Source organism: Cydia strobilella, chromosome Z (genome assembly GCF_947568885.1).
Source record: "Cydia strobilella chromosome Z, ilCydStro3.1, whole genome shotgun sequence".
Taxonomy (NCBI): Eukaryota; Metazoa; Arthropoda; class Insecta; order Lepidoptera; family Tortricidae; genus Cydia; species Cydia strobilella.
This window is the reverse complement of record NC_086068.1, coordinates 58,165,637-58,188,607: the sequence shown is the minus strand read 5'-3', so window position 1 is coordinate 58,188,607 and position 22,971 is coordinate 58,165,637. Positions and strand designations below refer to the sequence as shown.

Below are 22,971 nucleotides of genomic sequence, written 5' to 3'. Positions count from 1 at the left end.
TACGGATAAATCGGAATATATCAGAAAACTGTGGAACAATAACTAAAATTAAGTAAATACAAATAAAATAGTTAAAACACTAATGGCAATCAAGAATTTTTACCCGCGTGTGACGTCATCCGAGCGTTGACCAATCACAGAGCGTTCACGTCCCTCATGAAATTTCAAAAAATATTAAATTTTCTTTCATTTATTTTCCAAAAAATAAACATAATTTACATTCAAATATAGTGAAATATACTTTATTAGTTTATTATCTTTCAGGATGACAGCAATTCGTTATATATTTTTAATGTTGTCAAATACCCTACTATATAATGTAATTTTAATAGTTAGTTAGGTAGTTGTATGGTGAAGTTTTCAAGTATACAGGCGCGGTTTTTTTTTACAAGCTTTTATTTAACTTGCAATGTACCTATGTAAGTATGTATGTAACATGTTTGTAAGGGTCAAATCTTGCCAGTTAAATTTGACCCATTTCCCCGTTTCCGATGAAGCTAAAAATTTGCATACATATATATGTAGGTCGGGTGACAATGCAATATTATGGTACCTAGCTGATCTAATGATGGAGACAAAAGGTGGCCATAGGAACACTGTGATAGTACAACGAAACTTTATTGTGTATGGGGTTTTTGGAATTGTCTCGATGAGTATTAGTTGCCTGTGGAAAGAAAAGTACAGTCAGCGATAAAAGCTTGTAAAAAAAAATGAAATTTAACTTATTTTTAATTATATGACTTCACTATATAGTTATTGTAAGAATTTAAATAAGGACAATTTTATTTATTACAGAGCGAAGATACTTAATATTTAAAATCGAAATGACTGGAGGCCTTGGTCATTTGTTCCTTCGTATATGACATTTATTTATTTCGATTTCTAATTGAAATAGTAGTGTGTCTACTTGAAATAACACAAATTAAAATATTTTCATAGAAAGTAATTTAATTTGTTCTTAGAGTACTTAATATTTATTCAAACATAGACAATACCCAGAGGTCCCACATTAAGATCCCCACAGTCGAGCGCAGGCCTGCCATTCTGCCTTTTGTCAGGGGGGTCACGGACAGGATCAGCCACATCTTGAAGCGTGCTTCTATAAAAACATATTTCAAGCCAATGAAGAAGATGTCACAATTCCTGAGGCCTGTAAAATGCAATACCCCTCTACAGACTGCAGGAGTGTACAGGCTGGACTGTGAGTGTGGCCTATCATATGTCGGGCAGACGAAACGGAGCATTTCCACTCGGGTGAAGGAACACATAGCTGATGTCAAGCACCGTCGACCTAGGTCTGCTGTCTGTGAGCATGTCATGGATAAAGCCAATCACTCAATCAAGTTTGATAAGCCTCTGGTTCTTGCCAAGGAGAAGCGTTACATACCCAGAATGCTGCGCGAGGCCATTGAGATTAAGAAATATCCAAACTTTAATAGGGAAGATGGCTTTTCTCTACCACCAGCTTGGGATCCTGTAGTCCACCTGATAAAGGAGCAAGCGAGACATAGACTGTGAGACCGTAGTGTTGGATGATGCTGGACATTCTGATGTTTTGAAAAGATGTGTCCCGCCGAGTTTGTTGCCGGTCCCATATTGGGATACCCTCCTACAATTTAGGAGGGAATTAAATCTTCTCGGGTCCGTGGTGTAGGGTTGGAGCCGGCATAGTTTATTTTTATCGCGTATATATATATATCTTTACTTGAAAAATAATTATAGTGTATAACTAGCCTTATGAACCGATTTTGCATGTACAACCAGCCTTAAAGTTTGTAGTCTATGATTGTTCATTATTTTAGTATGTGGGTATTTTTGCATTTTGTAATTTTTCCTCAGTCACCCGTTGACCACGAACGCTGTAAAGAGTTCGAAACGTCGGGATGTATTATAAATTCAATATACGCGATATAATCCGTTTTCATAGTTTTATTTCATGAGTAACTATCGCGGTAACCGAAGACAATATTATAGACAATACAGCCAAACCAGTAACTATCTGTAGTGTCTGCGAATGCGACTTCGTAGGTTTCATCCGTGTAAAAGTCGATAAACTAGCTGACCCCATCCCATCCCCTACTCCCGTACTAAAGTGCAACCAACATGGCACACCCTTGGGGCATGAATTCCGGAATAAAAGTAAAAAACTTTTCGTTTATCATGCTCTAAATGTGGGTAATTGTTGTTCTATGAAGTGTGCAGAAAGTGATATGTTTCTGCTCAAGAGAATTTTACTTTCCAAGTTTTTTTCTTATTTTTTATGATAAGCAGTCAAAATTTGGCGTTAAATGGATTTGTTGTACAATTTCCATTTCGATATTAACTCCCCATTCCATACATAACAACCTTTACCTAAATTGTTATTTGAAGGTACAAGATTTTTAAAATTTTAGACCCAGTGGTTTCGGAGACAAAGGGGCGGACGGGGGGGGAGAATGGTCATATGTAACAAGATCTTAATCGCGTTATCCCGGCATTTTTGCCACAGCTCATGAGAGCCTGTGGGGTCCGCTTGACAACTAATCCCAAGAATTGGCGTGGGCACTAGTTTGCACGAAAGCCACTGCCATCTGACCTTCCAACCCAGAGGGTAAACTAGGCCTTTTTTGGGATTAGTCCGGTTTCCTCACGATGTTTTCCTTCACCGAAAAGCGAATGGTAAATATCAAATTATATTTCGTACACAAGTTCCGAAAAACACATTGGTACGAGCCGGTGTTTGAACCCGCGACCTTCGGATTGAAAGTCGTACGCTCTTACCGCTAGGCTACCAGCGCTCGCAGTGATATCCAACACGACATAGTTTGAAAAACTTTATTATTTAATTTTCTCATTTACCCCCCCAAAGTGGCCACCATCTTTAAAATTCATTTGTTTACGTTGCGTGTCCGTCTTTGGGTCACAAACTTACATATGTGCACCAAATTTCAACTTGGTCCAGTAGCTTCTGAGAAAATAGGCGGACAGACGCACGAGTGATCCTATAAGGGTTTCGTTTTTTCCTTTTGAGGTACGGAACCCTAAAAAAACGGTTTTTAAATGTGTATATTCCAATTTATTTACACAATTTTCTGGCTACTTAAATATACCTAATACATTTGTTTTTCTATACAAATAAAGTTTAATTTAATGTTTAATACCAGAGGACGTTTTCAGAGGAACTTCATACCCTTATTCATAAACATTTACAAGACTCAATTAGTTATTTCATGTTTTATCCCAATCTTACAAACACATAAGACAAAATGACAGAATAAGACAAACACTGACTTGCTTACTTACTCCGTTGGCTCAGCGACCCAAAATGAGACTTGGCCTCCGACACAAGACAGCGCCACAACTTCAACTTCGAATATAAGACAAACAATTAATATCTAATTGTGACTTGTAGCGCGTTTATGAATAATGCCATTACATTTCACTTCAAATTATGATTTGAGTCAATAAACGTTCCACATGTCAAATCCCAATTACTTCAATGCACTCAGGGGATATTACTGCACAGAACATTGCAGTAATATCCCCTATTAGAGTGCATTGAATTAACCACCAGAGTGCAGCACTAGCCTTTTTAGGGTTCCGTACCCAAAGGGTAAAGACGGGACCCTATTACTAAGACTCCGCTGTCCGTCTGTCACCAGGCTGTATCACTGTATCTCGTGATCTGTGATAGCTAGACAGCTGAAATTTTCACAGATGATGTATTTCGCTTGCCGCTATAACAACAAATACTAAAAACAGAATAAAATAGAGATTTAAGTGGGGCTCCCATACAACAAACGTGATTTTTGACCGAAGTTAAGCAACGTCGGGCGGGGTCAGTACTTGGATGGGTGACCGTTTTTATAGTTAATGGTACGGAACCCTTCGTGTGTGAGTCCGACTCGCACTTGGCCGGTTTTTTAGTAAACCATAGAGTAACTTATACTTAACAGGTTTTTGACAAGTTATCAGAGATAATAAAATATGACATTGATGCATCAAGGCGGTTTGTTTACAGAGGATCTACCGGGAAACGCGAATCTGAAATTTCGCTGTCTCCCTCCTTATCTCTCGAATATGCAAGTGACAGAGATGTTAGATAACGAAATTTCGAATTTACTGTTTCGCGATAGACCCTCAGATTGTGGTAGTGGCTCCACGCAGTTTCGCGTAATAAAGACTGATGGCAGTTCAAACCAGAAAAAAAGTTCTAAATAAAAAATAATTATAGAAAAAAATCGTAAAATAAGGACACCCTACTCCATATAATTCAGTCACAGACTATGTTTCCCTACGACGGCCTCCACGTCTTCCGGCTCTTTAACGCATGACGCGGTTAGCACCAGCGGCTCTCCGTCCGTTATAAGCACGTCGTCCTCAATCCGGATGCCGATGCCCCGGAATTCCGGAGGCACTGAGGTGTCGTCCGGACGGATGTATATACCTGGAATAAAGGTACTTTTACAACTACCGGTTTAAATATTTTCTTGTAAAAACTTTGACAACGTTCATAAATGTGCCATTTTCAACCAAAAGGGTACTTATTGTCGCTTGTCAGTAAGGCGCTATTTCCATATAGCTTCAATTAGAACAACCTTATCAACAAGCGACAATGTGGTACGTTTTGGTTGAAAACGTCTCAAATGACGGATTTATAGGCTAAAAAGCTTTATTAAACTATCCTAATTCAGTGACTAACAAGAGGGACGCCGCTATACGTGAGAAACGATAGGATGTATCTCTTATCGCGTCTCATATATAGCGGCGTCCCTCTTGTTAGTGACTAAATGTGACGTTTTCAACCAAAAGGTACCACATTGTAGCTTGTTGATAAGGTTGATTTCAAATTGAAGCTATATGGAAATAGCGTCTTATTGACAACAGACAATAAGTACCCTTTTGGTTGAAAATGGCACAAATTTAGCAAAGTGTAATAAGCCCTTTAACAAAGGATATATAAACAGTTTAACATACAGTGTGGAATAATTATTTGTTATACAAGGGTGCAAAGTTGTATTTTACCCGCGAGTGTTTTAACACACGAGAAGTAAAATACATTTGCACCCGTGTGTAACACAAAACTTTTCCCCTCACTATAGCGAGGAAAGTTCAACATCCACAGGCGTTAGATCATCTTCATCAACTGGAATCACTCATTTTTTTACGATATTATAACAAAAAACTCTGGAAATTCTGTACTTTTACGTGAGAAGTTATTAAGTAAAAATTTTGTTGACAATGTTGACATTTCTGACGTATGAAATGTCAATGATGCGTTTTGAAATGGCATCGACGCGTTCAGAATTATATTTAACATAATTATTAAAAAACAAACGTTTATTATGGAATTTTAAGGTTTATGACTTAAAATCATTAAATAAGGCTAAATCTGGTAGTTTTTATTAGATTCTCAAACCATTTATTGAATGATAATTAATATCGAACGAACCATTATTATGAGAGTTTTACGTTTTAGTATCTGTCAAGCTACTTAAACACGCTCCATCCAAGGTCAAATTACTTTTCCCACTAGTGGATAAAATGCGTTTTTCCCCGCTTGTTTTAAAGGATAAAAGACGGCTTTCCGAGCTAGTGAGGGGAAAAAAATTATGAGCCTTAGAGGGAAAGTACCTTAAAACCTTAGTCTAAAAAATATTGTTACACGTAAGTTGTTTTAGTACCTATGTACAGTAAGTACAGATAGCAGTTCTTAATCTAGTATTCTGATATAGATATTTATTAGTAAAAAAATGTATTTATTTCAGTTAACATAATGTATAATATATGATCCTTCAGGTCTTTTTTGTTGTATTTTTCTTTTGTTGCGGTACATCTTTTGTATCGCATTTTTGATATGGTTATATGATTGTTTGGTTTCAGAATAAACGAAAAAAAAAACCTTAAGTTAACTCATTTTACTTAAAGGCAACATTATTTTATTTTTAAAAAGAAACAAAACTACATTCAGTTTTTTTTTTTATTCTTTTGTCTCGCCCGGAAATCGAACCGACAAAAAATTTCAAAAAATAAACACCATCTATTTTATTCTACTATTCGATACAGTTAATATTAAAACATTACTCCAAGAAACATTAGGTCTTACACTCGTCTGTCGTACAAATTATCCATAAAATCGAATATTTAATACCCAAGAATATTTTTATACAAGCAAGATAAAAAAAAGAAAGATCTATGAATGCAGTTTTGTTTCTTTTCCGAAATAAAAGAATGTTTCTTTTAAGTAAAATGAGCTAACTTAAGGTTTTAAGGCACTTTCCCTCCGGGGCCCATTAGTTTTGTCCACCCTGTATCATTTGCCCTCATCGAATTCAACATACCCCTCCCAAATCAAAATCCTAAATCCGCACTGATAATACTATTTTACCCTTTGACCGCCAAAGACGTAAACTGACGCGCGCGGCTGCAACCCAATATCAACCTTAGTGCATGCTGATAAGATTCACGATGTGAATGACGAATGAACGTACCAGGCTCCACGGTGACCACCATGTCCGTCCTGACGGGCATGTGTCGTCGCACCAGCGGCGTGTCGTGCACGTCCAGCCCCAGGTAGTGGGACACGTGGTGCGGACACAGGCGGTAAGCTTTCTGAAATATTCACATATTTAATTTAAACTCACGATTTTTACTCATTATTATTCACAACGACGGGACTTCATCGCGTAAAATAAGTTTCACATATTCACATATTATCACATATTTTGACGACCGGTCTGACCTAGTTGGTAGTGACCCTGCCTGTGAAGCCGATGATCCCGGGTTCGAATCCCGGTAAGGGCATTTATTTGTGATGAGCACAGACACTTGTACCTGAACCTGAGTCATGGGTGTGATGATAGACGGAATTGAAATCATTTCCATCTGTTCCCAAGGGGCACAAATGGTAAAGAATACACCTCTGGAATCTATAACCACTAGGTAACTACTAGTATACAGTACAAAGCTACTTACGCCTACAAGATCCTTCCCGTCTATGTTCCTATGTAGAATGCCCTGCTGCAAATGTTTGACTAGTAACCTACATCGAGTCGAACTGGTCCAATGCTGGTCGACGCTCGCCTTTAATGGTGTATCATGTCCCTACTAAAGTTAAATGGAGCAGGGACCGATAATAATTCCTTCCAATATGTCACCCATGGTCAGGGAATAGTTCCATTCCCATCAGTGATCCGAGAACAGACGGAAATGAAATCATTTCCATCTGTTCCCAAGGGGCATAAATGGTAAAGACTAGAATCTATAACCACTAGGTAACTACTAGTATACAGTACAAAGCTACTTACGCCTACAAGGTCGTTCCCGTCTATGTTCCTAGGTAGAATGCCCTCCTGCTGCAGATTTTTGCCTAGTAACCTGCACATCGAGTCAAATAGCTGGTCCAAAGCTGGTCGGTGCTCACCTAATATTTGTATTAACCGCTTCTGGAACAAGATATTAAAATAATATATTTTTCGAGTACATAATACATTATTCTATTAAATGAAATGAGCGTTTGTTTTGTTGCCATTTTTTATGAGACCTTTTTTGCCACTTTTGTGTTATTTCTAGTCAGTATCACAAGCCCTTTTCATCCTTATAGGAGAAAAAAAGTGTCCCTAAATTTCCATACATTTTTCAAACTTTCCTTTTTGTTGTATCACGAGCCCTTTTCATCCTTATAGGAGAAAAAAAGTGTCCCAAAATTTCCATACATTTTTCAAACTTTCCTTTTTGTTACCGCCATACAAAGTATATGGGGAAATGGTAACACAAGAGGAAAAAACCTTGAGATATTTTTTTATCCCACTAGGATCGAAAGAGCTCGTGATTCTGAGTATATATAACACAAAAGTTGCAAAAAAGGTCACATTAAAAAAAAATGGCAAAAAAAAGAAACGCTCAAATAATGTATGCAGACAATAAGACCAAAGAGTATACACTTATATTGACCGGGATATAGACCGTGATTACCTTTTGTATTGTTTATGAGCCGATATTTCGACGCACCCTATCCGCGCGCGCTATATTCTGTCACCCGTGAACAAGATGCATGTAACTGCGTTGAAATATCGAGAGTTCTTAATTGTCTATTAGTGAAACTAATCGTGAATCATTCAAAACTCTTAAAGAGAGAGTTAGACCGAGTGAAGTCTGCAACGATTTAGATAGCACACGCAGTGCAAGTGTTATTTATACGTCATACTCGTAAGTTAATAGACGATTTACGTCAGAAATACTATGACGGTATTTTTGCGTCCTCTATATGACGGCATCGCTTTCCTAGGAAACCAAAACTCAACACGGTGATTTAGATTCTGATTATTATTTATTTGTGTTATTACATGTACATGTAAATACAGTTATACAGTATATACAATTATTTACATCAATTATTTAATCTAGCTAAAAATATAGTGTAAACTGAAATAAATGTCATATACGAAGGAAAAAATGACCAAAGCCTCCAGTGTCCAGAGCTGCAATCGAACCAGCGTACCCCGTTTACCGGACAGGTGCCTGAACCACTCGGCTATCCGGCCACGGTGGCATGGGTCGAAATTTCCAAGTATATGACAATTTCCCGAAGGCTTGTGGCGCCCCCTAAAGTAGTGTGTCTACTTGAAAAAACACAAATTAAAATATTTTAATAGAAAATAATGTAATTTGTTCTTAAGAGTAAAAATATAGTGTATAAAATAATGTAGAGTTATTATGTAAAGATAAAAAATAAGAAAGTCTTGCTGTCTTTGCTGATAGAATGAAGGATTCTTAGTTTTAGTTTTATAATTTATATATTATATTGTATATATTAGGTATTATATATATTGTATATGTATTTTGCTGGTCTTGCATATGTATATTAAATTTTAATTTAGCTTTGCGTATTATATTTTGTTAGTAGTAGTAGCACCGCCCACAATCTCTCTGCTTTGCCCTAAGGTTGACTGGTAGAGAATGCTTTTGGCATTAAGTCCACCTTTTGTACGATAAGTATTTCTTTTGTGCAATAAAGATTAAATAAATAAAAAAACTTAACTAACTTGACTTAAGAAAAAATTTATTAACCAAAAAAAAAACAAAAAGGCATACCATCAGATCCACAGCGTAGGCTTCGTCACATTACAATAAGCTCATCCACCTCAGGAATAAATAAAGTCAGGTGTTGTGAATGTTGTGCTTGTACTCACTTGTACATTAAGAATGAGCTCGTACAGTATTCTCTGGTGCTTGGTGAATTTCCCCGACACCGGCCACGTTCGGGAGATATCCGAGTTGTATAACCAGCGTTGGCTGCCTGTCAATTATACCACTGTCATTATATGTGAGGTTTTCAAGCAAAAGGTCCAATTTATGTAACGAGCCACTTGGGGCTGTCGCTCTTTCAATCTGACCATGGCTCAGTGAGGTGGCTACCACGCCACGTTCTCCATAAAAATTTGAACTGTCTGTCTACTAGAAAAGGTAAAGGCTTAAGGTGGGAAAATTCCTTAAAAGAAAGTTTAAATACAAAAAAATTAAAGATTTTACTTGGGCGCCAGGCAGAGCACACAGAAACAGTTTTAGTCCAGATAGATAAAACGACCATGGGGGGAAGAGCGTCCTCATAGTAGACCCCAGATGCGTTGGGACGACGACATTAAGAAGACTGCGGGTAAACAGTGGCTCCAAGTCGCACAGAACCGCGACGAATGGCGCAAAATGAAGGAGGCCCACACCCAAAGGGTAGAAAAAGGCTAAAGAGAGAGAAAGAGAGAGAGAGCTAAAAAAATAGAAGAGCCTAAGAAAGAACTTTTAATCACTAGGCGAGTATGATCAGAAAGAAAACAAACTTATTGCCTTGATATTAAATCTATTGTTGCTAAAAAAACACATGTTGTACAGCGGGCTTAACTTTGTCGCTTAACTTAAGGGCAAAAATGGATTTTGGCTTTATACGAATAAGCTGTCAGAATGTCCTTATGGCAAGCGACAATGTGGTACCTTTTAGTTGAATACGTCACATATGTGCCACTCAATCAAAAGGGTACTTGTAGCTTGTCAATACGGCGCTATTTCCATATGGATTTAATGGGGTTGGCCGGTCGAAGTGTTTAGCAGATGGCGCCAGCATAGCTTGCCCTGTCAATCCCTAGAATTGTGTCAAATTTTTGTTTTTTTAATGCCCAGCCCTTTAAGCCAAATGTCATAGAAAACCGGCCAAGTGCGAGTCGGACTCGCGCACGAAGGGTTCCGTACCATTACGGAAAAAAACAGCAAAAAAATCACGTTTGTTGTATGGGAGCCCCATTTAAATATTTATATTATTCTGTTTTTAGTATTTGTTGTTATAGCGGCAACAGAAATACATCATCTGTGAAAATTTCAACTGTCTAGCTATCACGGTTCATGAGGCTGTATGTCTGGTGACAGACAGACAGAAGGACAGACGGACAGCGGAGTCTTAGTAATAGGGTCCTGTTTTTACCCTTTGGGTACGGAACCCTAAAAAGGGGCAAGCTATGATGACGCCATCTCTGCAAACCTTTGACAGTTGCAACCCCATTAGAAATAATTACATTTAATTAGATCTCGTGGTTTCGTGGTGGTCCCATAGTAAAAGTTGCTCAGTATAATCACAAAACCTCCCTGGCAACGGGAGTGCACTTATTTTTAGCCACCGTGTATAGACCAAGCTCTCGGTACATTACAGCTCGTTGTGTCAAATACCTATGAAACTCCGTATAAGATAAATACAGTGTAAGGAAAAAACATGCCTCGGAAATCAGGAAAATTTTATTCTCACACAGATGGCGCTACCACCAATAACACTTATTCTTGGCTAGATAGCGTTGACGGTTTCTTTGGTTATTTAACAATTTTAAAACATATGAGTGAAAGAACATGGGTCAAAATCATATAAAAAATAAATACAAATAGAAAAATCATTTATCCATATATATACAGGTTTTGATATTATTAAACTTATTAATCTCATATTAATTATCTGCAATAAAGAAAAAAATAATAACGGGTCACTCACGTATTTTAAGTAAGTCGAAAAACGCTCGACATGTTTTACTCCGTACCGAGGAGCGTCATCAGGCATGTGAGACGTGTCGATTGTTTTTCGACTTACTTAAAATACGTGAGTGACCCGTTATTAATATGTCTAATATGTCTGTGTCTCACGGAAGTTTTATCATTAAAAAATTTTATATTTTTATTTTTAGTTTTAATCGTGTGTCGATAGATGGCAGTAAAAGTTTCTCTCTTATAACACGAGCATGTAATGCATACCTGAGTCCACCAGCACCATCTCCTCGGCGTTCAGCAGCTGGTTGTTTGTGACGTAGTGTATGTGCGTGGCTCGGGCGCCGCCGGCGACCACGGGAGGGAACGCGGGGTGCTCCGCCCCTGAGGCGCGGGCGCTGTAGTCTAGTACCGCGGTCAAGTAGTGTTCGGATACGCCTGAAAAAATATTTAAGCTTTGAAAAAAGGACTGAATTCAAAAAAATGTGCCGTTTTCAACCAAAAGGGTACTTATTGTCGCTTGTTAATACGGCACTAATCATGCAGTTAGGTACATCTTTATAATTGACTAATAGTAAAACCTGTTGATGTTCTGGTTCTGATGGGTTCTTTATTCCAAGGATCGAGTCCTTTTGAGTTGAGTTTAAAATAGATTCAACAAATGACTCGAATCGAGACTACGTTTGGTACGAGTACAAAGAATCGAAAGTTTTGTAAAGTCAGTCTCGTAAAAGCGAGTCGGGTTCCTCGACTCGAGTTTTTACCAACAATAACCACAATCCACGCAATGCCATAGATTGGTCACGTCCTTCATTACAGCCACACCTGATTTACCAAATCAGTCAAATCTGAAAAAATCTAGGGTGAGCCTGGCCTAGAAATGCTTAGGGCACCAAAATGTTTTAATCCAGCACTGGTGGTCCATTTGACATTTAATTTTTAACAAACAGAAACGTCTGCGATCGATGCTATTAAGCTTAGAATAAATTTAAAAGTGGAAAAATTACTGCCTTGAGTGTGACTTGAACTCCAGTGAGGTCAACGACGAAGTCCTTGAGTGAGACTGAGGCTTGAAATCCAGAGGCCGTGAGTTCAAGTCTCACTCAAGGCAGTAATTTTTCCACTTTTAAATTCATTTGACATTTGACTCTCAAAGGAGTGTACAGGTTTTTAAAGGGTCAGCAACGCGCATGTAATATCTCTGGTGTTGCAGGCGTCCATAGGCTACGGTAACTGCTTACCATCAGGCGGGCCGTATGCTTGATTGCCACCGAAGTGGTATAAAAAAAAAACGATTTTCTCAGATTGTGGTAGTGGCGCACTCTACGCAGAGCTTTGCGTAATATTCCCTATAGAGGCTTGTGGTGTGTTTATGAGTGCCATGGGTCCCATATAGACAATTGACCCTCAAAATAAACCTGATCGACTGATACCATTAATCAAAACTTATCACCTAGCAGGGATCGGCAACCTTTTAGTAGCCACGTGCCACATAGTAGTTAACGAAGTTGAAGCGGGCCGCACTTTGTTAATATTTGTGACTTTATCACTTTTATCAGACACTGTCGTTTGTCAATATTACATACAAAATAGGCAGGTAGTATGGATGGTATAGAAAGGATGCCAATCTCTTATGGCAGAATTGTTGCAAAAGTGACCGCTTTCAGCTTTAAATAATAGTTCCTAATCTCTCCGGTGGCGCTAGTTAGGCTCTGGGACATGAGTATAACATGAACCAACAAATAACCCGACCAAATTACGTAGGTTGTTTTTGGTAGTATTTCGGTGTATGGTGGCGCCGCCTAATTACTGTTTTTTGATGGACACTTTTCATACATAGAGATTTGGCTCCTTTATATAGTCACCATGGCAGGGAGGCTTGCGGGCCGCAAGTGAAATGTTCGCGGGACGCCTGTTGCCGACCGCTGAGTCGTAGTCTATAGTTCTCACCAGGTTTAGTGACCGCCATGGCCATGTTAACGGCCTGACTCCCAATATAGCAGGTCTCCTTCATGAGCTCCTTCTCTGCGGGGCTCTTGATCGACCTCATCACGTGCAGGGCCTTCTGCGGGTCCCCGGACGCGGCCCCGGCCTGCCACACGGGGGCCACCAGGTCGTTGACCTCGCGGTTGGCGTCGCGGGGGCTCCAGAGGATGGAGGGGCGGGTGGAGGCTACTCTGGAAAGTATTGGCAGATTGATAGAGGTGGCTGCTTTAATTGTATTACTTACAAATTATATGGGCATTTGCCTGGAATAAATAATTGAATTAAGAGGCCGTAGTCGATTTTGGAGCAAAAATGTAAAATTGATAGATTTAGTCGTTGAAATTATACACGTTTTGTTACGTAATATCTAAATAACGAGTATTGATTTCTATTAGCACGTCTTCTCATCTGCCTTTTAATAATGAGGTCGCGAGCGTGCGTCACCGGTAATGCATGAAGAGAAGGGGCAGTTTTTAAAAATTCATCAAAAAATCATGGTGGTAAATTATACAAATTGATGTATAAGAATAGTTTCAGCAAATGTTGTAGATTGTTTACGTATCAAAATTACGTTGAAATTAAGTCGATTTTCAGAGAAATTGTCACTTGTTTTGAAGTAATTTCTGGAGAAAATTGATTTCGTCTAACTTTCATTTACACTACTTCAAAGTCATAATAATAAAAAAGTAGTCTGATAAACGTCAAGTACAGGATATGTGTAATACAAAATTACCATGTTTAGCCGTCCAAACATTACGAAATTTACAAATAAGAGCGACAAAATCAGTGCTTTACGCGCGTTTACCTAAACGTCCATCAGAAAAGCAAACATTACTAATTTAGTGAGTCTGTTTTCAAAAAACTGATCTGATAAAAGGTAAGATAAGAAGACGTGCTAATAGAAACCAGTACTTGTTATTTCAATTAGGTAACAAAAGGTGTAAAATTTCACGGACTAAATCTATCAATTTTACATTTTTGCGACTAAAATCGACACCGGCCTCTTAATACATAGAACTGTTTCTAGCAAAAATGTAAGTAAGAAAACAGAGGGTGTTTTCTTTGTATTACAATATTTAGCAACGAAAAGTAATACCAGACACAGATATATGTGCCATTTACAATCAAAAGGGTACTTATTGTCGGTTATCAATAAGGCGCTATTTCCATATAGCTTTAATTTGAAATCAACCTTATCGACAAGCGACAATGTGGTACCTTTTGGTTGAAAACGTCACATATGTTACTTGAATAGCCGGGTCCACACATAGCGAGCATATGCGCGAGGCAATTCCCTCGCGCCCAAAACGGCCGGTGTAGACGTGCCTCGGTCGAGGCGGCGCACGCGTTTGCCTCGCCCGAGCGGCGGCGGTTTTTTGGCATGCTCAAAAGCGCCTCGGACGTTTGCCGCGCGCCAGTGTGGACGTGTTCGTTTATGGTGCGTGTGATTTATTTGTTCATACTTACTTCAAAAGTTGTCAAAACCCCCAAAATCTATGATTCCTTCTTTTCTTCCTCCTTTTCTTTAGAACTACTATAAAAATGCGCGTATGAATTTACCTTAAGTATGTATTTTAACTTACTTCAACCCACTATACTGTGACTTAAGGTTTGGTATTTTGATATTGTTACTACTTGTATGCCTAGTGTAATAAAACTAAAAATTATAATTGTAAATAGAATCAAAATATCGCTCACGGGCGTAAACAAACAAATTAACATTGAATAAAATTAATTAGCGCATGTATCTCATAAAGTGAAATGTAAATTTCTTTTGAGATCAATAAAAATATTTAACCACAAAAAGCAAAATAACAGAAACGCAAGCCACGGCAGTCAGTACGTGCGGCGCCATTTTGAACAGCTGACTGGAGCAAATTGGCTCGGGTGAGGCAAAAGTTACACAAGCACGCGGCCGCGAGAGGGAGGGCGTTTGCCGCGCGAGGAAACTTCTCGCGAGGCTGCTCGCTTTGTGTGGACCCGGCTAATGATCATGCCAAATTACATATTATTTCAGCATGTTGTTTTAAAATGAAAAAGTTTGGGCGTGCGACATCTTACCTACACCCCGCACCCAAGCCCACGTGACCCGGACGGCCTTTGACCGACTGACACCTTCCTGCATTCCGACCAGGTTCACAACAACGCACCGCGCACGATAGCCGTGGATTTCAAAACGTTGTAACGTGTCAAGTAAAGTTTACTGTGTGTTGGTGTCCTCACGTGCTCTTAATGTGCGCGGGGGCACTCGCTATGAAACTCTCCGCGCGAGCTCGGATTTATACCTACGACTCGCTTCCCGCCGGCGGTACTAAAGCTAGCCAGTTGGTTGCCACACGCGCTCACGCACGCACGTCACCGCGCGCTATGCCAAAGTAATGTCTAACGAACAAATAACACAGCTTGTAGTGTGGATGGATGCAGAAACAACAAAACTAAAAAAATATAGTTTTTTCCTATTTCGACAGATGAGGAAACGTAAGTAACCATTGTCAATATAGGTACTTACACCTACTATTATTATTGTTACGATAGTTACAAGCTACGTAGGTTAGTTAAATTGTTTTAAAGATGTAGGTAATGTTTTTTACGACACATTTATAGTTAGATATCTACCTAAGACACCTGTTTGAAAGAAGCGTCGACAACCCTAGCGTTCTGTCGACGCGCGCGGTGCGGGGACCGGCGCGTTGAAGGCCACTGTATTTTTGTGTAGGTATCAAATCGGTAGCTATTTGCGTTTTCTTTGAGAGATAAGTATCTGTTCGTAAGAACTATTATATTATCTGTGGCGGGGGTATGCCTCGAAGATCGGCTACGTCGGCCATATTCGGGCGCACGAGCGCCGAGCTAACAGTAACAGTTAACTCTAAAGTTACTAGGAGCTGAAGTGGTCGCCATCGCCATGGTCTAAATCGGCCGGAAGGATCATCATTAGCGTTGAAAAAACCGGAAAAATTTCAAAACGGCTCGTTTTTTTCAGGTTTCTTTCGAAAAAAACAATGTATTTTTTAATATACTTAATTAGGAATTTAAACAGGTAGGTTGACACTGTCATCACAGCATCACTAATCAGTGTGATGCTGTGATGTGACGTATTTAAAATTTTACTGAATAGAACTGGAAAAACACCGAAAAGGACGAGATCTTGTAAAATTGCCGAAAAAAACATTTGATTTTTTTCCGTAATTTTCATCCCTAAATTCATCATCACTGTACGCACTTGGCTATGTAGCTAGGGAAGTTGCCGACGGGGCGCGCCTCGTCGACCGCGAAGAGGCGCGTGGCCGCGTGGCAGCCGGTCCGCGGGCCCTCCCACAGCTCGGCGTGCTCGTCCTTTTCGTGCACAAAGAGGATTGACTGGAGGATAACAAAAAAAAATGGTGTAACATTTAAAACTTTCGCGTTTTGAACACATATTAAATCACATTTACAATCGGGTCTATCGCGAATTTATTTATAAAGGCACAGAGTAACTGATACTAGAGCGGTACTGTCATAGTAAATTTTGTAACCCCAGTAAATTCACTGCCATCTGTCGACACACTTTAAAACTAAAAATGAAGATTTATAAAAATACGATAGAATGTATTTAAATATAGATAAATGATTTTTTTTATTTGCATTAATTATTTTTATGATTTTGACCCATGTTCTTTCACTGATATGCGTTAAAATTGTTAAATAACAAACGAAACCGTCAACGCCATCTATACGACTGTAGGCCAAAACTAGTAGCGCCCTCTGAACGAGAATCAAATTTTCTTGATTTTCGAGGCACGTTTTATCCATAGACTGTATCCATCTATTACGGAGTTATATCTATCTTTGATAAAGGTAACCCGACCCGATTGTAAATGTGATTTAAAAAAAAAACGGTGGTTTTGAATAAACTACTACACTTAATTAACAATAAACCAGGAAAAGATAACTATAGGTTGGCCCAAAAAATATGTTGACACACAGTTTTTAAGAATATTTTTCCTGCAAACTCATCTTGTATAGATAAAATTTTCTCTACTGAGCTCGTTCACTTACCTGTACTAACAATGGCAGTCTGTTAAACAAAAGCCATTGTTTATTTTGTGCGAGCGCGTGGCCTTTGTGCCTGAGGCTCACACACAATGGCCACGCGCTCAGGCACAATGGTCACGCGCGCACATAAAAGAAATAATGGCTTTTGTTTAACAGAATGCCATTGTTAGTACAGGTAAGTGAACGAGCTCAGTAGAGAAAAATTTATCTATATACTATGCATCTCTTTTGTGCGAGCCCTTTTGTGTGCCATTGTGTGTGAGCGCCGCACGCGCCGTGGCACGCGCCAACACACAATGGCACACAAAGGCCGACAGCTCGCACAAAAGAGACAATGGCTTTTGTTTAACAGATTACCGTCTTAAACGTAAAAATCATTTGAGACGATGTAATAGACTATACATAATGTCATTAAAAATTAAAACTACAAACAAAATGTATTATCTTAAAAATATTCTGCTTTAGCTTTGATACACACACACAAATGTTTGTTAAAGTTATCAACAATAGGGTATTTGATTGTATTTAAAATATATTATTTTACACCATGCATGAAATAAAGCACCAGAAGATTAATAGAGAAACGTAGACAGCTGTTATTTTTAGACACAATTTCTATTTTAACTCGTATAAAACTATAAAGAGTAGGTAATTTGATTGTGACGTCACATGCTAGTGTTTCATATAAATTCCATAGGAGCAAAATCGTTTTGACAGTTCGAGCCTGAAACTCTTTGATGTCCTTATCACCGACCGGGTTTTTTTTCATGGTCGGGTTATGGCAGCATAGGTAGGAGGCGATGGCGAAATACCGAAATTTTTAAGTGAAAGAGAATAGGGAATATGCTGCCATACATTAACCTGTCAATACATGAATATGTCTTTCTCTTACCCCTGGTCGCTCGGTTTCATGTGTATAACTACTATAGAATTGGGTCTATTATATATATTAAGTCTATGATAGAATTGGGAAAGACCATGCGCGCCAAGTGTCAATAATCCTTATTCTCTTTCACTTATAAATTCTGGCAGTGAATATGTTAAACTGTACAAAAGCATAGCATACTTAACATACAAGATTGTTTTGTATCTGAGAGTTATTCAACTTTCTCTTGTCACTACAGGTGGTCCAAATATACTTTCTTCATATTCACTGCCAGCAACGCCATATATGCATTCACCGTTATACAAAATTACGCCGCCTGGCAGTGAATGTGTTAATAAATAAAGTTAACTTACCTTAAAGTGGTCAGTTTGTGCCGGTTTAACCATGACTAGAATTGCAGAAGCCTCCAAGCAGCCCGTTAGATAAAAGAAGTCTGAATTCTGTCGGAACACATATGGAATTTTGTCCGACATGTATTGCTTGTTTGCTGCTGGTATTACTATCTGAAAATGTACATATACAAGTTAATGTTTAAGGCTGTTCCATCGGTTTGCCCCTGTCACGGTCACATTTCGCAAGAAAGAATGGGAAAGATCATGCGCGCCAAGTATCAATTTTGTCGATTTTTATTAATTTTAAAAACGTTACATTACACTATCGAAATTCGAAAGCTATGAAATTACTATTTAAGGTAAGATAGTTTTTTCTTTTTTTTTTGTTTATAGTATCACATAATAAATAACCGAGTAAAGTTTGATTAAAAGTCCGAGTTAAAGGTTACTTTAGGAATTAATTGTATCGAGCGAAGTGTCATAATTTGTGTATCGGAGCTATGTTATTAATGATAATATAGCCAAGAACTACATATATTTTTTTCATATCTACCAATATCAAGGCCTCTTAGAAAAACATGATCATATAAGGAAATTTTTCGCCTTCTGGCTCAGGGAACAGCTTTAAGGGTCTTTCTTCACATAGGATTAAGAGGAAATGAGGAGGTTGACATGTTAGCAAAAGAAGCCCGCACAATTGGAGCAGAAGTTTATAATACACCAGACTTTACAGAAAAGTTACATAAATACAATAAGAAAGTACGTGGGATATGGAAAGAACACTTTGATGAGCGTTGCAAAGAAAAAGGTATATGGTACAGGACTATGCAATGTGAACCTCCTCATATTCCTTGGTTTATGAGTGCTAGGTTAAGTAGGAAATTAATTAAAATAGGGTTAAGACTTCGTTCAGGACACATTCCTCTAAAGAAGTTCGCTTTTATGATGAAAAAAAGAGCCATCCCCGAACTGCGAAGTTTGCAATATTGTAGAGGATGTTCAACATATACTGGTGGAATGTGTACGGAACGAAGGTAAAAGACAATTGTTGATTAAGTCACTAAATATTAATAGGTTAGATGTAGGCGCTTTTCAAAGCATCTTGGCGGCACCAATCTCAGAAGAGGCAAAGGAGATATATTTATTTGTGTATAATTATATTAGTCAGTATACTGACAGGCCGTAGATGAGTGTAATTTAGATTAAGGTACGATGGGACTGGCGTAATCTTAAGATTAAAAGTCCCTAAATAAATACATGAATAAAAAAAAGGGTCTTTCTTTGAATAGTTAAAAAATATATATTCTTCTTTGTTAACTAGAAATATCATAATAATTACAGACAGCTTCACTGATTTAGGCTAGAATACTAATGATATCAATGTTTTAATTTATTTGAACAAATATATAATATATATAATTTATCAAAACAAAGTCGCTTTCTGCTGTATGTCTGTCCCTATGTATGCTTAGATTTTGATGCAGTTTTTGTTAATAGATAGAGTGATTCAAGAGGAAGGTTTATATGTATTGCACCCGTGCGAAGCCGGGGTGGGTCGCTAGTCCTATTAACACAACAACAACAATTAAACAACAACAACAACACAGTAACACAGTGTAGTAACAATTAAATAAATACAGTATACTTATTATTTACAAAACTAAACTAATAACAGGTTTCCTTTGTGGGGTTTGGTACCCAAGAGGCTGGCAGCATTACCTCTATGGATGGCCAGACTTATTCTCTGGCCAAAGTAGCTACCCACCCTCTGTAGGCATGTTATGGATAGCTTTAACCATGTTATAAAATAACTGTCACTTTTTAACACCATGGGATAGAAAGTGACAGACACCGTTTTATCACGCTCTCACATACACAAGAACGGCCATCCTATCCGTACAGGTCACTTAAGGCATCTACGAGCCGCTGTGTTATTACCATGTTGTCAGACCAGTGTGCCAATGGCGGTCTTCTCTTCCTTTCCATATGGACTTTTCCAGGTTGTCACATGTAAGATCCACCTCTCGTCCTGGAGTCTAGCAACGTGCTAGACTTCAGGCTTGACATGGTATAATATATTTAGTCAAGAATGTGCTTAGTTTTTTTTACGCTGGTGACATTAATGGGAATGCCTAAGTAGTTAAATTAATAATTTAGTTACTTACTATATGAGACTGATGCTCATTGTGAACTTCAGCGGCTAATTTCTGAACCAATGTTTCCCGCCTTTCTCTGTATTCCATCTGTGTGATGCCGCAAGTTAAGAAATCTGGCTCAATCAGATGAGGGTGCGTGTGAAATGTAGGCTGACCCATTATTCCTTTGGGTATTTGAAATTTAGACACTAATTTTTCGTCAGAAGGATGATCAATGACAGACATGCATCTTATTATCTGTTCCGGCTTCCCACATAATTTCCTTCGGCTTTTGGGAACTGAAAAAAATATATCATAAAAAGTTTTTTTCCTCTAGCCATGTGTGTTGCGTAAACTCACTTCTTCTGTATTTTTGAAGGAAACTACAATATTTCTAAGTAATTGATCAAATATTACAAGTAAATTCTACAGGAATTTACTTATATTAATTAATTTACTACATATACGCGATTTTTCCAAAAAATATATGTTTCCTCTGAATTATTATTGTACATAGAAATAACCTATGTATTAGGACATACCTGTATTAAATAAAGTTTTACGAAAATTATGCATTGCGTTTAATTGGAAATAATTAGCAATAGAGGATACAGAAAAGGAATTTGTTTATTTGAGTTTTGAGCCAGTGGAAGAATACGAAAGAATTTTGGTGCTGTATGTGACTGACGTTTACTAAAGTGTTGCTAGCGTAAAAAAATTAAATATGTTCAAAATTAATCAGACGGGCGTACCAGACTGCGATTATGGTCCGGTCCGAGGCCTCTTCGATCGAGAGGAAGGTGGTCCGCCGTTATGGACGCAGCTATAAGTGAGACCGAGGAATAGATATGCTGACCGAATCAAGGTTGCAGTGTAGTACGCCCGTCTGTAATAACTTTAACAGCTTTTAGCCATTTCATTTCACACCTGTAGCACTGAAGCAAATTTGAGGTAAGTGTAAAACAATCTTTATACCTCATTTTACGCTATGTCTATGACAATTTCTATCTTGTTTTGTCAGTAATCAAGTAAATCAACTTTTATCTAGATTCATGCAGTATTGCCTATGGTCTTAGCCTGTCCAGAAGGACGAGTTAAAAAAATATATTTCTTGATACCCACAATCACAATCATATATACTAGGGCATAAAAAAAAATTGACACCATTCTAGGGTTTGACAGAGCAAGCTATGCTGGCGCCATACAATCGAGAACCAGTCAGAAAATAGAACGACCGGAAACAGTATCAGTTTGACCAATTGAACTCTAAATTAAAGTTTCCATTTAAATTAACAAGAACCAATCAGAATAAAGCAAGAACGGAAACTGTGTACCTACAGGTTGGCCAACTTAGTTCTAAACAACCAAATCAGAATAAAGAACAGCCGGAAACACGTATACAGGTTGGCCAACGTAACGCTATTTAAATTAAGATTTGAACAAGGTGTTGCAAGTAAGAAAATTAAATGATTTATGGTTACAGTCAACAGGTGTCGCTACCATACTACTTGACAGCGATCGAACAATTATGATCTGCACGAATTGTTTACACGAGCTACTGCTTATGATTAACAAAAAAACAAACAAAAAAAAATGAAAATATTAATAAACAACTGGTGGCGCCGCCATCACAACAGGGTATTTGACTACTAGTCAAATCAGGTCCTTTTTTCGAACTGTCAAAACGATTTTGCTACTATGGAATTTGTATGAAACACTAGCATGTGACGTCACAATAAAATTACCTACTCTTTATAATTTTATACGGGTTTTAAAATAGGAATTGGATATAAAAATAACTGCTGTCTACGTTACTCCATTAATCTTCTGGTGCTTTATTTCATGCATGTTGTAAAATAATTTATTTTAAATACAGTCAAATACCCTATTCGACATATATATATATATATATATATATATAAATAAGGTCAAGAAAACCCTAAACCGGCGAGCGTGTATGAGGAATGTTATGAAAGTGAAGGAAGCGAAAGAGGTATGTCAGGATCGTAGCAAGTGGAAATCCGTGGTCTCTGCCTACCCCTCCGGGAAATAGGCGTGATTATATGTATGTATGTATATAAATAAATATATACAAATATATAACCGCACAATCATACCTAAGTTTCTTCCAATATATAATAGAAATATTAAAGTAATATTAAATAGAAATTATAGTTTTAAGCATGGAGACTATATAAAGGAGCCAAATCTCTATGTATGAAAAGTGTCCATCAAAAAACAGTAATTAGGCGGCGCCACCATACACCGAAATACTACCAAAAACAACCTACGTAATTTGGTCGGGTTATTTGTTGGTTCATGTCATACTCATGTCCCAAAGCCTAACTAGCGCCACCGGAGAGATTAGGAAATATTATTTAAAGCTGAAAGCGGTCACTTTTGCAACAATTCTGCCATAAGAGATTGGCATCCTTTCTATACCATCCATAGTTTTAAGTAAACAATGTAATAGATTAAGACTTTAAGATAACATTTGCATGCTTAACCAGCAAAATATGTCACTGTACGGGAAAACCTTTCCAATATCACCTTGTACCATATTTTATGCAAATAAAAGAATTTTATTTATTTATTTTATTTATCT

At 38.0% G+C, this 22,971-nt stretch overlaps 1 protein-coding gene across 2 annotated transcripts; it reads right to left on the bottom strand.

Annotated features, from left to right (window-relative positions):
• Positions 1-2,483: 2,483 nt before the first annotated feature.
• LOC134753879 (xaa-Pro aminopeptidase 3-like) lies at positions 2,484-21,046 on the bottom strand. 2 transcript variants are annotated; one of them, XM_063689837.1, is made up of 10 exons: positions 20,909-21,046; positions 20,397-20,665; positions 18,253-18,402; positions 16,202-16,338; positions 12,943-13,169; positions 11,260-11,430; positions 9,171-9,277; positions 7,287-7,424; positions 6,471-6,591; positions 2,484-4,426 (listed from the first exon to the last, which is right to left on the bottom strand). In XM_063689837.1, the coding sequence occupies exons 1-10, from the start codon at positions 20,940-20,942 to the stop codon at positions 4,257-4,259; spliced, it is 1,524 nt and encodes a 507-aa protein (XP_063545907.1). In that variant the 5' UTR covers positions 20,943-21,046; the 3' UTR covers positions 2,484-4,256. The 2 variants fall into 2 exon arrangements, with proteins under 2 accessions (XP_063545907.1, XP_063545908.1); XM_063689838.1 differs by having other exon boundaries at positions 6,471-6,587.
• Positions 21,047-22,971: the final 1,925 nt, after the last annotated feature.